At 34.5% G+C, this 16648-nt stretch overlaps 1 protein-coding gene across 1 annotated transcript in view; it reads left to right on the top strand.

Annotated features, from left to right (window-relative positions):
- Nucleotides 1–16648, top strand: part of STMN2 (stathmin 2) — a 67863-nt gene that overhangs the window by 41222 nt on the left and 9993 nt on the right. Inside the window, exon 4 of the mRNA XM_003759689.4 lies at nucleotides 14613–14804. Coding sequence (XP_003759737.3) covers nucleotides 14613–14804 — 192 coding nt within the window. The remainder of the gene's footprint in view (nucleotides 1–14612; nucleotides 14805–16648) is intronic.

Raw genomic sequence — 16648 nt, 5'->3', positions numbered from 1 at the left:
CCCAGGCCACACTTTGAGAACTGCTGGCTTAAATTGTAGTGACTGATCTTTCATTCCCCAGTATTACAGAAAATCACCTTTGGTGATTTAATAATTAATAATAACTTTGAGATTAAATAATTAATCTAAAGAAGATGGAGACTGTGACTTTTGATAGAAAATCAGGAACAGATCTGAAATATAAGAATTTATAGCAATAGTTTATCACACTTCATGGTTACATATCACTTTACATACATTATCTCATTTGATCTCAGGTACATATTATTTTCATTTTACAGATTAAGAAATTTAGTCACAAAGTCACATGGCTTACATATGGCATTGTCAGGAAGTGCACAAGTTTTGGTCTTCTGACTCCAAGCCCATAATCTTTCCACTGCCTTTCACCATTCCCCCAAATACTTTAGCCATTTGTTTGAGGCTTTAAAGATATAAACTACTTTCATATCTCTTTTAATCTGCACAATCCTGGACCTCAGAGTTCAGATTATTGCTCTCGTCCCCATCCAAAATGCTTCTTTTGACTCTAGAAGACACCAAAAGAAGAATAAAGAAAAACCTCAATTTAATAAAGTTGGAATAAAATGATTTGGATACTCTTTTAACAAAGCCCCCTGGCAGCTGTTTCTAAGTTAATAAATTATAGGTCCTGACATGTTCACTCCACTCTAGTAGTCATATCTATATGAACAATTTAATTGTGCTAGAAATTTACAGTTTGGCTAAAGATATCTAATCACCTAGAATAATGATGACCATAGATAACTCATTTTAGAAGCCTGTAAAATTTTTATGTCCATTTCACTTTTCTCCTACTCATCTAAAACATTTATTGGGGAAAAAATCACTATAGATTATGTCCTCTTGGCAAAGTTTTAATTAGCAGAAAGTCAAACTAATTAATAGGAAATTCTATCCTTTTAAAAATCATTAATTGATTTTTCACTCTTAGATTACACTGTGTTAATTAGATTAGTGTTCTTCAGGGGAGAAAGTATTAAATTCTCATTAAAGAGACTGCAGCTGGGCTTCTGCTTTGGAAAAGCTATATTCTTCTTTCCACAGAATTAAGGTCCATATACATTCATCATTGTACCTGCTTCCTCTTCCCTCCCATCTCCATTCCATCGAATGATACTGTGTTTTTCTCTACACAGAAGAACTGAAGCAAACAATTAAAGTAAATTATGTAAGATATTCAGTATTTCAAGAGTTTTATTTAATGTTATTGAGAAAAGAGGAGATTTTGACTTATTCAGATTGGCTTTCTGCATTTATTCCATTATTTTAAAAGCAATGCTATAGAGAGGCAGAGACATAGTAAATTTTAAAAATCTAAGAGTCAATGAGATCAGCATAAAATCCCTGTTTTTATTACATTTTATTCCATACTGATTGTATGACTCTGGACTTTCAATAAAGAAAGTCACTGAGTGTCTCACTCACTCACTCAATTCTAGTAAACTGTCTAAGATTATAACTTGCAGAGCAATTGCAAATTTGTATCAATAGAGAGTATTTTCTTACTACTTGAAGTTCCCTATATCAATAAGACAATAAGAAAGTAAAAATAATCATAATAATAAGTATTTATATAATACTTTAAGGTTGCAAATTGCTTGACAAATATTAACAGATGAAGAAACTGAGCCTGAGAGAAGTTAAATGACTTTGTTAAATGACTATGTTCCACAAACATAGAAAGAGAGGATTTATACTGTATTTAAGGATGCACCAATTTGAATGAAGAGGGAAGAGGAGAGAACAAGGCGTTTGTGAAAAATAAGGAGTAGTGGGAAATTAGTGGAGAAGTAGAGGCAATTGAAAGATAGACTGGGAATTCTGGACTTTTTTGCTGATGACAATAAAGAACCCTTAAAACTTTGTCTTTCTAGCAAAAAAGGTGACAAATGGAAAGTAAATGTTTTCAGAAATTTGTCAGTGGCATACAAGGTAGAAAATAAAGAGAAGAGATTACAAGTGGGGATACCAATAAGATCAAAATAGCTTTGCTGAATGATGATGAAGACTTAGGATGTAAAGGAACAGTAGTTTGGGCATTCTGGGATAATAATGCAGGATCTCTTATTTCCTCACAATGTGTTTGGGAGCATGTAACTTTATCAAGCTGAACTATAATGTTCTCAACTGTAAAATAAGGGACTTGAATTATCTCAAAAGTCTCTTTCAGCCCTTAAAAACTCATGAAATAGAAAGAAGAGACAGATGCAAGCATTACAATACAAAGAAAAATTATATAATTTAGTGACTCCTTGAATATGGGAGTGAGAAAGGGTCCAGCCTGTACAGAATGGACATGCCATTAGCAGAAAAATGGAAGAGAGAGAACAAATTAGGAAGAGGAAAGGTAATGACCTTACACATGATTTCTGTGATGGTAGGTAACCAAGGTAAATATCCAAAAAGCAGTTAGAAAAAGGAGAGTAAATCTCAAGAGAAATTTTTAGGGAGAATTTCAGAAAGGGCTATACAAACTCCTGAAAAGCCACATTCTCCTCTTGCCAGAGTAGGCTATTCATGTCCTTGAGAAATAGAGAGGTACTGTGTTTTGGGGGAGGTTTATGTAGATTTTTATTGATCTCTTTTGCTTTTCTTCTCCTACATTTCCTACCACATTTCTCTCCCTTCCTCTCCCTGAAAAAAAGCTATCCTTTGTAACAGAATAAAAAATGGGGAAAATTCAACTCAACAAGACTAACCAGCATTATACATATGTTATGTGTGTGTGTGTGTGTGTGTGTGTGTGTGTTTAAAGTCTGATGTTATATTGACTTCTATATCCATAGTCATGTCTTTGCAAAGAAGGGGATATAAGAGGTGAAGTAATGAGTTTGGGGGAAAGCAAGTCACTTCTACTCTGTGAGCCTCTATTTCATCATGTATCAAATGAAGAGTTGAACTAAATAATCTCTGATGGCAGAATATTCAAGGGCAAGTAGAAATTGCTATGAAGCAAAGATAAACTTGGTATTAGGAAAAACCTCCTAGCAACTAAACCATCCAAAAGTGGAATGGGCTAGACATGAAGTAGTGAGTTTCTATTATTCCAAGGCTTAAAGGGGAGACTGTGTGACCCCTTGTTCTGTGAATCTATGAGAATCATTATCACAGTTGATAAACTAACATCCCCTAGGGGGCACCATAGTACCTCATCACTTTTAATCCATCTTAGTCAAATGCTACCAGGACTTGAATGTTTTAAACATTCCTTGACTTCAATAGGATAGCTCTTTCTGATTTGAGGATCCCCTCCTCAGGATCCCATGTATTGCCTCCTAAGGTGAAAGTTTGAACCAGTTCAATTGAACCAAAGTTTAACCAGAGAACATTCCTCCTCTTAGAAATATCTTTCTAATCTAATCTTATCTAATCTAATCTAGGCAAAAAGAAGACATCTCTTGATCCTCTAAATATGTTCATTTGTTTTCTAAAACAAACAGGATCCCTGACATAAAATAGGCAATCTACACAATTCTGAAACCATTTACTTATAACACTAATTTTATGAATGATAAACATTAAATTAAATTCCAAAAATAGATATATGCCCAATATATACTGAAATGGAATACTGTATATAAAAATCAGAGACAATTAAATTGAATTGATACTTTACTTAAGTGACCAAATAAATCTATGAAGTACCCATTTTGTGCAAGATACTTTGCTAGTCACTGTGAAAGAGTGAGTTGATACAAATAAGTAACAACTACAGACACTGGCCACAATCACTTGCGTTCAAGAGCAAAGATTCACCTCCATAAAAATCTAATTAAACCTAATATGAGGGAGTATATTTTTACTAGATCAAAAATAGAGTCTATGGGACTCTGGAGACTTAAGAGAAGGAGCAACTATAGCCTATGTGGTTAGGTTAGGCTTCTGAAAGGATTTTAACTTTACAGGAAGGATAAAATGTATAGAAAGAAACCAGTAAGGAAGATAATCTAAACTAGGGGACCTGCAGAGGTACAGAGATAAGACACATTGTGATGACCCTGGAGGAAATAATCTATTGAAGGAAAAGGTTTGTGTAGGGAAGTGATAGTAGATGAGAGTGGGAAGCTAGTTTGAAGCAAGATGAATATGAGGCTAAGGAGTTTGGATTTTAACTTATAGACTATAGGTAGTATATTTGAAGGATTATTTTGTCTTGGGGAGGGTGTAAAAAGTTCTATTTTTATGCTATCTCACCTGATGAGAGTGGGTAGGAGTGAATGAGATATGGAGAAAGTACAAGAGAGTACATAATAGTGAAAGGTCAAGTAAGAGCAAATAGAAATAGAAAGATGAGTGAGAAAGCCACAACTAGGACAGTAGTTGTAGAAAGAAAAAGGAAGGCATTGCTTTTAAGAGACATCACAGAGGAAGCATAGAAAAAGCATGATAACTAAGCACATATTATTTGAAGCCATGAAAGTATCCTTGTCAAATATTATCCAGTCAGGAAAGAGAACATGTAAGCTTGGAAGAGAAAATGATGGGGTAAATTTTAAACATCATCATCATCGTATCTTATTATTTATTAAAAAAAACAAACTTTTTATATTGAAACATTTAAGGAACAGGATGTGAAAAAGGCAAAGTTTGCCTCAATATTAAGAAATCTTTCTTATGATTTGAATAGCCTAAAAATAGGATAGGGAACCCAGAAGAAATTGAGTTCCTTATCAGTAAAAAGTTGTGTGGCCAATTGATGGGAGTGTTACAAAGGGGATTACTGTTCAGGAACAGTCTGGACTAAAGACCTTTAAGGTCCCTTCCAGCTGTCACATTCTATGAATTAAGACCCCAATGTCCTTTCTGATTTTATTTTTCTCTTAAGTAGAATTTTCCTTCTAGAAGTAAGAGATATAATATTACTGTTCAGGGGAAAGGACAGGGCTAAAGAAAGTGCACTCTAGCCCAGACAGAGAGAGAATAGCTAAACCCATAAGAAATGCGAAAGAAATAGCAACATAAAAGAACAGAGGATTAAGAATGGAGCTCTAAGGTGCAACTCCATTGAAGGAATGGTGAATAGGAGGCAGTAAAAGAGACCAAGAATAATGTGTCAACTAAGAACAAAGATGGCTGAATGTCATATAACCAAGTGAAGGAGAGTCCTAGAGAATGGTCAACAGTGTCAAATACTGCAGGGATAAAGAGTTAGATCAGATAAATAGCATGTGAGAACCTTTGATTCTGTTCCCAGTTCTAATGCTGTGTGTCTTTAATGAAATCACAATGTCTCTGATCCCAGTTTCAATTTCTATGAAATGGTGGGTTTGTATTAGCTGATCTTTGAGACTGCTTCCAGCACTAACATTTTATTTTAGAATGAGAACTGATTAAATGAATGAGAAGTCATTGGCCAGCTTTGCTTCATCTTACTCCCCTTCACACACCCTGTGAGCCAACAATACTGGGCAACTATTTATCTCAGATTTTATCATATACTCTCTTTCTTGCCTACACCCTCCTATTCTCAAGATGGAGAATTAAGATCAGGAAAAACAAGAATCTATTTATTAAATAATAAGATAAGTTTAGGTGGTAAGATAGAAAAGACTATCCAATTGTGTTCTAATCTGGGGAACGTACAATAGCACTGACATGTATAATTCTCTTAATGAAATCTAAAGTCACTTTATTTGAATTTTTGCTTTGTTTTTTGGCTACTATATTATACTATTTGCTTATATGGAGATTATAGTCCAGAATTCACATTTTCTAAAGGGAAATTATCTAATCCTATAATATCAGTAGATTTAATAATGCTTTCTCCCTAATGTGTTTGAAGACTGATTTATTGAATACAAGTATAAACTTTTGCATATACCCATATTAAATTCAGCCTACTGCTCTAGCTTGTCAAAAATCTTTTGGAATTCTAAATCCATGATAGCTCTTCCTCTCTACTTTGGGCCATCTTCAGATTTGATAAGCATGCTGTCATTACCTTCTTCCAACGTTTTTAAAAGTGTAAGACCCCCCCCCAAAAAAAAATGCGTAGGACCAAGGACAGATCCCTGGACTCCACGGAGACTTATCTCCAAATTAACTTCAAAGTATTAATGAAGCTACTCTTTGGATCTGGCTACAAAGTGATCTCTTCATCATCCATTTCTCACTAAGTATTTCATCTAACTCTTTTCTTTGCTCTTGTGTTACTTTTTATCATGTCTATTCTTACAGTCATCTTATGTACTCCAATATATTGCCAAGTTGCTGAAAAAAGAGACAATGTCTTTTGTATCTTTAGTGCTTTACATATGATTGATGTTTAATAAGTAAGTACAGTGCCCTGAGCACTGGTTTTTGAAACAGAAAACTTGTGTTCAAATACCACCTATGATTTTTACTGCTTCTGAGACATTGGGCAAGTTTTTTAACTTCTGGGAAATGAGGGAGCAGGCCAAATGACCTCTGAATTCCTTACCCACTCCACATCTTTGAACTGTACAAGGCAGATTGAATTAAAGTGCTTCAAGAGAATAGTTTCTATAGAATTGTAGTGGCAGGAGCAAGATTATGAAGGATTAAGAAGTTAATAGATGATGAAGAAGTTGAAAAAGTGGTTAAATATCACTCTTTAGAGAAGTTAGTGCAAAGGTGATCAAATTTATTTGAAGATATTTGGGCATTCTTTCCGAAATAGAATATCTTAAATGTACATCTCTTTATGTCACTATTAAGGAATAAAGAATAAGAAATTGAACTAAGGGCAGGGGTTTTGTCTTAATCTATTGGTATATGTCCAAATGACCTAGCAAAGCAACCTTTCAATTCAACAAAAATTAATTAAGCACTAATGGTGGGCAAGACCCACCTAATTCACAAGCCCACTAACGGGGGGCTTAGACATAATATTGGGAAGAATAGGCACTAAGTAAATATTTGCTAAGTGGACAAATGAATGAACTAGAAATAGAGAGGATGGTTGAAGAAGCCAAATTCCAGGAAAGATGGAAAGTTATGGGAATTTTAAAATATGAGACAAGAGAAAAAAATACAGAATAAAGAAATAACATTGGGAAGGAGAGGCATCTCTTCTGAATTAAGGAAGAATAAACATATATATAGATACATTTAAGAAGTAGAAAAATGAAGAAACAAGTCCTAAATGCCTGAGAGGGAAAAAATAAAATCTTTCACTTATATCATCAATCAGGATTTTGTATTTGTTGGTACATATTTTCCTTTGATTTACTTTCTCATTAGCCAACTTATTTTGACTAAATTGGGGTCAATTTTAGAAATTCAGGATAATTTGTAAGCTTGATTTGCGCTTCAGTTTCCTATCTTGAAACAAAGCCATGGTCAGTAAAAATTTCCAAATGGGCATATCTTCTGCAATTGCACTAAATTAGAGTTACAGTTTCATAACAACCCTGTTTTTAAATAGAAAAAAATCACAGCATTAGCCTTGGATGATTTACCTCTCTGTGTGACAGGGGAAAAAACTCAGAATTGCCACATGTGTGAAGAGAATACATCTGTTACAATCCAGGGACCAGGCTCAGAATACAAAAGTGCCACCTTGACTATGAACCAGGGACTTTTTTGTGGTTGATGAAGGGCTTCCAGTGATGCATCACAGCATGGACTTGAATTTACCTTGGTGCTCCGCACCTGCTGATTCTGGGTAGCTCTCTTCTCCATCTGCCAACAACATCTCAGCACTGGCCATCTGGCTGCTAGGTGGGAACATACTGCTTTGGGCACATTTGGGGTTGGAATTAATACTGCTCCACTGATTGACTGGAGCAAAAATAAATCTTAGAGGGAAGTTGTTATGAAGGTTGACAAGCCTTTGTCTCTCCCTAGTCTCTGCCCTTCTTTAAGAAAACAAATGATCACATCCATGAGACACCTGTTGTTTCTGAATCAGGAAATAATGAGATAACTGCAGCCTAAATCTCCACCCTATAACTGATTACATGGGACCAGACTACTTTCATTTTTTATATAAAATTCTTAAAAAGGGAAATGCAAAAATGCTTCTTTTTTCAAATTGCATAATTGTTCAGTGTTTCCAGATGTAACTTGTTAGGAAATAAGTAGCTATAAATGGATCTTTAAAAAAATAATATTAAATATTTTTAATGTAAATCTAAGTACTTAATGATATCTAAACTATCATGCCCTAAAACTATCATGCTAAAACTAGTTCAGCTATCACCTCTAATTTCTTTACTGGAAAGAAATTTATTCTTGATTATTTTAAAATATATATGTATACTATTTTATATCTACATATATACACATATATGTATACATATATATATGAATATACATATATATATGAATATATAACTAAATTTAACCCTTAATCACTATTCCTGACAAACTTTCTTTTTATTCTATTAATCCTTTTCAATAATAATTATAATCTAAATATAATAAATAAATAACACCTAGTGGCATACAGTATTATGGCTATAAAGCACTTTAAAATTGGCCTTTTTTAACATAGCCTCATGACAATTCTTTACAGCAGACAGGGCAGGTATTTATCCCTTTTTTACATATGAGAAAACTGGGGGGCAAGAGACATTAATCCAGATCTCCTCATTTCTATACCCAAAACTCTTTAAACTCTGTTAAACTTTCCCTCGGATAGGTAACTAGACAGACACAAAGATGTGTATATACATATACATAAATGGCTTGGAGGTAGTAACACACTACCTAGGATCACTCTGAGTTAAATATTCAGGAAGTATTTCACTTTGTAAAGAGGAGGTCACATGAACTGTGGAATCATAGAATCCTGATTTGCATAGTTACATAATATGAGAGCAACACAGTGATTCTCTTTTAGCCTTTCAGCACAATCAACTTTTTGTTTGTCCTTTCTGGAAAGGTCATTCCAAATGTCTTTGAATTGACTATAAATTTTTTAAATACATCTGGCTATTCACCATAGAATTTATATAACAGAGTTTCTCTTCTATAATTATATCTCATCAATATTTCATAACAAGACATTGTTAGATTAAATTAGATATGCCTATTTTTTAAATATAATTGGGTTAATAGCACATCTTTTTACTGTTAAAAGTCAAATCATTAATTTTGTTTTAAGTAGCCTAACTCACTTACCAAGGAGTGCAAATAAGGCACAGGGAGATTGACTTTTTGATAGATAATGTTTTATACAAGTCCATAACGATAGAGACTAGAAAAAAAAAAAAAAAAAAGAAAATGATAGAAGACAAATTCAATTGAGAAAAGAAAAGAAAACTGGCAATAACTAAAATCTAGTCCTTTACATCCCCTCTAACTCATGTATATGTAGAGTTTAATTGAGTTTTAGATACCACTTAACTCAAATTTATCTTCCATTTATATTTGCAGTGATTAAACTCCTATAACCAGTACTATAACTAATGACAGTAAACCACTTTGGAACTTATCAGAAGTGCTACTGAAATATATAATAACTCTTCTCTAAATCATGATTTTCTTCCCCATATATACTAGAAAAGAAGTCATTATCTGTAATATGGAGTCATGTGTGGGATTTATGTAAAGATAAAACATTCTACAATAAGTAACCTTTCTTTAAGGGAAAGTGTAAAGAGGATTATTGTCTTTCTGAATGTCATGGTTAACATTTATTTTCTATAAATATTATCCTTCTGACATTGGCATTACATCAGTGGGCCATTATCTTGCCCTATTATTCCATTCTGCTGACCTTCCATCTTAGATCGATGCCATTCTGATATGCTTCAAGGTTGAAGAATTTTTTCTCTAAATGAGCTCATTTTAACAACCCTCAGCAAATTCTGCCTCTGGATTAAGTTGAAATCATCCCAGTCATCAAGTATTTCCCTTTTGCAAATAGGTCCTCAGATGCTTAGCTTTAAGTTAAAGTATTTTGCCTCCCCTAAAATGGATGCTCCTCTACATAAAATGAATTTTGATTCCATATCCTTATGTCCAATTATGTTTTATTTCAGCTCAAAATTTAAAGGTAACAGAGGTATCAAAATTTAAAATAATTTCCCCATGAGATATAAGCTGATAGATAAATAGATAAGAGAGATAAATCCTCCCCTAGCAACTAATATCAGAAAATAAAAGATGAGACTGTCCAACCTCTGGGCTGCTATTGGAACAATGAAAGATTGAATGAAACAATGAAAGATGATAATAATTTTCTCTCCCTGCAGTTACTAAGAAGGTGCTCAAAAATGCTGAAAAAGATTAGAAAATGGATAGAGTCTAGGAGTCTTCATCAGACTAGACTATGTTAGGAAAAAAAAAAACCAAGAACCATTGATTTAGGAACAAAGCTTTAGACAGTGAACACAAAGGTGGATGCAGACTTCTTCTGGTATACAAAAAAAGTAATATAAGTAATCCAGAGACATAAATAGTGCCCAGGAATGAATGACCTGACCTACTTTTCCTGGCCGTTGTTATTGGCAAGTGAGAACACACTTAAAGTCATATTCTTCACAGTCTTCCATTCTACACTGTTAGCTAGATCTGAATAAATGCTGTCCAGAAAACATTGAAGCTTAGGGGACATAGTCTAATTTAACTCTGAATGATTCTAAAAGTACCAACTCCATTAATAGAGCCAAATTCTTCACTGTGGTCAGTACATATAATCCCCATTGATTATAGTGGGAGCTGCATGTTCATGTTCAAGACTCAATTTGACCCCAGAAATCTAAAAATATATCCTATCACCAACCTATACTATTAAATTTCTATCCATTTTTCTTCTCATGCTCATTTCCCTAGTGTAATTTTCTCACTATTTGACTTTTTAAATGGGAAAATTACCATCACAAATATAAAAATAAAATAAAATTACTATTAACATTGAAAAACACTAGAAAAATTAGAATAGTTTTGAGTGTCAAAGTTTCAAGTCAAATAGTCATGGCTTCATGAACTGGAATATATACATATGCATATATGGAAATATATGTATACATATATATTGCTCACAAATATTTTCATATAATTGGTTTCCTTTGTAATCCTGTGCATTTTATTTGATGTACATAAAAACATTATTCTGACTAAGGTCCATAGATTTCACCAATCTGCCAAAGGAAGTCTGACCATGAATTCCCCACCCCACCAAAAAAAAAAAAAAAAAAAAAAAAAGTTACAGATTCCTGTGATAGAAAGTACAGAAATAAACAACAGGATAAATGATTCCCTATCCCTTTGGCTTTCTTTCCCCCTGTTTTTTCCTTCCTCAAAACTAACACCCTGGAATTCTAGATAGAGTGACTGGCTGATTCATTTGAAGCATAATTTGAAGTCTAACCAAGTTCCCAACTTATAGAACTTTCAAGAAGCCAAGTAATTCCATATCTGCTTCAAAGATTTAGATTTTGTTTAAGAATAGGTAAGAGTTCCAATTCAATTCATGATCCTGAAACCATAGAATCCTGGTTCTACAACTCACGAAGCTGTAGATTTGTACATCTGGAGTAAGACATCAAGTATCTTTCCCCTTCACCATTTGCTTCCTGGTGTTTCTCTTACTGTAAAATAGCTTTTCAACTTCATTCCCTGCTCCATCTTTGTCCAATATAGAGGGAGTAGACTGTAGCTAGCCTTAGCCTCCTCTACAGTAGACAAGGAGCAAGATAGTCAGTATTTTTGAGTCAAAAAGTGTCTGGGGGTGATATAATGTGTAAGATTACTGGAAAGGTTGGGGGAAGGAAAAGCAAATTATGAAGATCTTTGAACACCAAATAGAAGATTTTATATTTGCCTAGAGCTGGTAATGAGTCACTGGAGTTTAAACCTGAGTAGGAGAGTGACATAGTCAGACTTGTGCTTTAGGAAGATCACTTTGACTGAGTTCAGAATGAATTGGAGGGTGAAGAGACTTGTGACAGAGAGACCTACCAGCAAGCTGTTGCAAAAGTCCAGGAGAGAGATAATGGAGCCCTGGTCAAGATAGCATTTCAGTTTGGATCCTGGTTCTGTCATTTGGCAAATCACTTTACCACTCTGAACTTCAGTTTCTTCATCTTTAAAATGAGGGGATTTCACTCTATGACTACTAAAGTCCTGTCCAATTCTAAACCTGTCATCTTTGTTTCAGTTTAACTTTCAGTGTGCTATTAGTTCCTCTCCAGAAGTGAATGGTTTTCAAATTAGAATACAATGCAATGCATTGACGCAAATGATTCCACTATTTCAAAGATGTTTTGGTATCAAATACTTGGTATCAAATGATCCTATTATTTCAATGGTGTTTTGGTATCAAATGATTCCACTATTTCAATAGTGTTTGGGTATCAAATGTCTGGTATTAAATGATTCCACTATTTTTTGGTATCAAATGTGTTTTGGTATCAAATGCTCTGTTTAGACAACTATCTAATTCTAAAAAATTGGGGTGTTTTCCTCCTACTTAAAATGTTCTTCATCAGGGCTTTCAACAACATCTATTGCTTAACTTAAAAGACCAAAAAGTACCTAAATTAAAACCTAATATTTGTTTATCACTGCCATTTATACAATAATTGCTTTTGAAGTCTCAATTTAGAGCATAATCAAAGCTTAATAGATTGCCCAGTAACAAGATATTAGTCTAATACTAATCATGTATAACTTTTCCCTCACTTTTATCTAGTGAATCTGTTGACAAAAATGTGGCTAATTATTTCCATTATTTTCTTATATATATATATATATATTTTTACACTTGTTTCCTTTTACACTTGTTACATCTTGTTTCCTTTTTTAGTACAATCTTAAAATCATTACATGGGGGAGGGGGGGAGGAATCCCAATGAGTCATCCTTCTAGATGAATAATCTACTCCCTAGATATAATTTATGTCTTTTCAAAGCTCACAAACTCCTTCTTGCCAATAGGAAAAAGAATACATTATGTGAGTTCATCCTTTAAAGATTTTTTTCAAATGTGTTCAGATAACACTCAAGAAATCAAGAGCTATCAAGAAACATTTAAAAGAAATAACTGTGTTTACCAAGTCCATATATTATGATCTATGATCTTTTTTTCTTTATATACAATGCCCATTACCAATGTCTGGTACATAGTAGGTGCTTAATAAATGATTGATTGATTTTGCTATTTCATTATGATAGACTCAGTTTAAAACCCTCATAGAACTCAGAGGTTGCCTCCTTTGTTCTGGCCCCTAAGCACTCCTTCAATAAACCAACAAATATTTATTGAGTATACTCTGCACTGTGGACAGATAGGTATAGAAGAAATGATCCCCACTTGTAAGGGACACAAGACTAGCACAGATAAATGTTATAGCTATATCAGATGTGACTATAATCCAAGAAGACTGAGTCTACAATCTATCATGAAAAAAACCAATTCCATTAATTATCAAACAATGAGACTCAGACAACAAGGATTATAAGAGTTCATAGGAGGGAAAGATAAATTCCTGTTGCATTCAGTGGGTGTGTAGGGGAAGTGGGGAAGGGAAGGGAATAAGCACTTATTTATCAAGCACTTATTATGTGCTAGGTACCATATTAAACACTTTACAAATATTATCTCTTGTTTTCTTCCTAACAAAAACCCTGTGAGGTACATGCTAATGTTATTCCCATTCTACACTTGAGGAATGTATGATCAAAGATCCAAGATTGTGTCATTTTTCATCATTGTAGCCCCAGAACATAATAACTTGCATGTAGTAGGTGTTTAATGTTTGTAGAATTAAGGAAAGTGTGCTGAATTTGGAAATCAGAGGACTGGATTCGTTCACCAGCTATATGTCACTTACTAGCTGTGTAACCTGGGCAACTCATTGCCCCCTCCTGAGCCATTTCTTCATCTTTAAAATAAAAGAGTCATACTAAATAGCCTGTAAAGTCCCTTCCAGGTATAAACCTATGATCTAATGATTCTCTATGGATTATTGAATTGAACTGACTTTATCCCACTGATGCATTCCTTTAATTACACAACCTAGGAAGAGCTTGGGTGGAGATTCTATTCCAAGCACTCACCTACTCCAGGACAATGAGTCTCCAGGGGGCCTAGGAGGGTCCAAGATGGGCATTAACAGAAAAGCTCTTGCTTGTGAATGCTCAATAGGAATAATACCATCTTAAACTCCAAATGGAACATAAGGTTTAAAAAGGGAGGGGCTGTTAAAGCAGACTGTCAGTTTAGCTATTCCCATTGGTGAGATGTAAAAGCTCACACACAGCAAGGCATTACAGCTGGCCAAAAAACAATGCAGCAGGAAACCAGGCCGGAACTCTCCCCAGCTTTCACCCATTCTTCTTTGACCTAAATGGAATGTTGGCATCCAATGATTAATTAAGGCACTTTATGTTGCATAAATGCTTGACAGTAATGTCTAAAACCTAGTCAGCATAGTTTAAATGCTGCTTCTTTTAAGATAGCTTGCCCAAAGCAAAAATCCACAGCTGAAAATGTTCTTTCTCCAGTTAACCATGTGCTAACAAAAAGCTCTGAACGATACCTCGCTGAAGAACATTGATGAAGAAGTAGAGGGGTATTATTTCTCATAAAGCTCTTTCCATCCCAAGTTAATAGCTCATTCTTCTGACAGGTTTGCATTTGGATGATTGTCAGCAGGATGTGTTTTTCTCCCTCAGTCTCAGGAGGCCCAGGTGCTGAAACAATTGGCAGAAAAGCGAGAGCATGAGCGAGAAGTCCTTCAGAAGGCTTTGGAAGAGAACAACAACTTCAGCAAAATGGCAGAGGAAAAGCTGATACTGAAAATGGAACAGATTAAAGAGAACCGTGAAGCTAATTTAGCTGCTCTTATTGAACGCCTTCAAGAGAAGGTAAGTGGGGCATTATTCTTGTGAAAGATAGGAAGCTCCTAACTCCAGATGTTGACTGCTAATAGAAGAAATCTTCTCAACTTCAAAGTAAATGAGGCAGCAGGCCTAAAGAACTGGAATAAATTCTGTCTCTCTTTTCTGTGTTTTTCTTGATGGGAACTCATAGAGGAAATTCTTTGGGTGCTTTTAGTACTGGGAGATGTTTATGTTGCCTTGGAATACAGAAATTTCAGGGCCATACCGTTGCCTTCTCCAAATCAAGTTGGGAAGAATAGGGAAGAGGAAAATGAAGAGATTAATTAACATAAACAGGAACAAAGGTAAAAATTAGGCTGATGAAAGTATTTTAGTTTATTTTATCATGCCCATTTGAGGCTGTGTTGTAAAGTAGATAGAGTTGGCCTTAAAGCCAAAAAGACCTGGGTTCAAGTCCCATCTCTAAAATGTACTGGTTGGTTAACCATGAGCAAATTATTCAACCTCTCAGTGATTTACCAACTGTTTAAGGTATTAAGGTGCAGAGAGGGTGCCAATCTGCATTGATAAAGGGAATATCCTCTCTTGAAATTACAGAAAATCAAAGGTCAAGTCTCTATGTCTATCCTATGCCTAATTATTTAAAAAAGAATAAATTTAATAGTCATCAAAATATTTCCAAAAACTCTAGGGTCACCAAATAATAGGAGCTCTTTCTGTCTTTACCAATTGGGATGCTAGGCAACCTTTAGCCAGCCACTTTTCTTCCATTTTGTTATCAGTTCAAATAGGAACTGGGATGGAAAGTTTGGATGAGAGATTGAAAAACTTCAAGACTCATTCTAGGAGGCCTGCAGAAACACACATAACAGAGTAGTCAGTGTGGAACTTCTTCAGGAGGAACAAGCCATTCCCTCTGACCTTCCATTTCCTTTTCTGAATCTTAACAACAGCAGCAACAAAAAGGAATCAGAGATTAGCCTATGTTTAATACTTGGTTCCCTGCCAGAATGTAAATCTTTGCAACTGGATGGTATTTGAGTGAGTTTTTTTTTTTTTATTCTAAGTGTCCTCAAGTTATCCTGTAGTAATGAGAACTATATTTACTGCTTGGGCATAGTAATATTTGTAAAACTGAACATAGACACACACCCTTCTCAAATTAATTTGTCCTCTTCTGCCTGCATCTTTTCATTTGTGCTTCCAAAGGATGATGAGGTTCCATAGACAAATTGCTTTGCTTTGCATACTGCAAATCTTTTCCTATTCCCCTAGATGCAATTCCAGCTTACAGCCTAATATTTCCAAACCAACTTATTTCCCAACTCAATACCCCTCCACACCCTTATCAGATTTGTTTCCATTATGCATTCTTTTTAAGGGCCCCCAATTACTACATTACTCTGTCTTCTAGAATCAGCTCCTGTTTGTGGATGTATATGATAGCAGAGCTGTTACTGTTTTATGGGCTTCATTTCACAACAAAGACCTCCAGATATTCTCAGCTAATGTGACTTCCTTTAGATGGGAATATTTATCCACTAATGATCTTCCTGAAGCCATTTCACTGTGACTGTCCAGCATCAAATACAAAAGACAAATTTCAGCCTTGGACAAATGCACTTAGACAAATAAAATTGCACTTCTGGAGACATATGAATCATACATGATGATTTTTATACCAGAGACTGAAAGCAAAGATTCTTTTGGGGGTGAGGGAGGGGAAGACCCCTTATTAAAATTTAAAAAACAAAAAGCATTCCACATCTTACAAATTAAATCTCATTCTTGATCCTTTCTCCTTGAAAATACCTTTATTGTAAACTCATTGAGAATTTTCAGCTACATCAATCTTATACCATAATTAC

This window comes from Sarcophilus harrisii, chromosome 1 (assembly GCF_902635505.1).
Source record: "Sarcophilus harrisii chromosome 1, mSarHar1.11, whole genome shotgun sequence".
Lineage (NCBI taxonomy): Eukaryota > Metazoa > Chordata > Mammalia > Dasyuromorphia > Dasyuridae > Sarcophilus > Sarcophilus harrisii.
The sequence above is the reverse complement of the archived record's forward strand: the minus strand, read 5'-3'. Positions and strand labels throughout refer to the sequence as shown.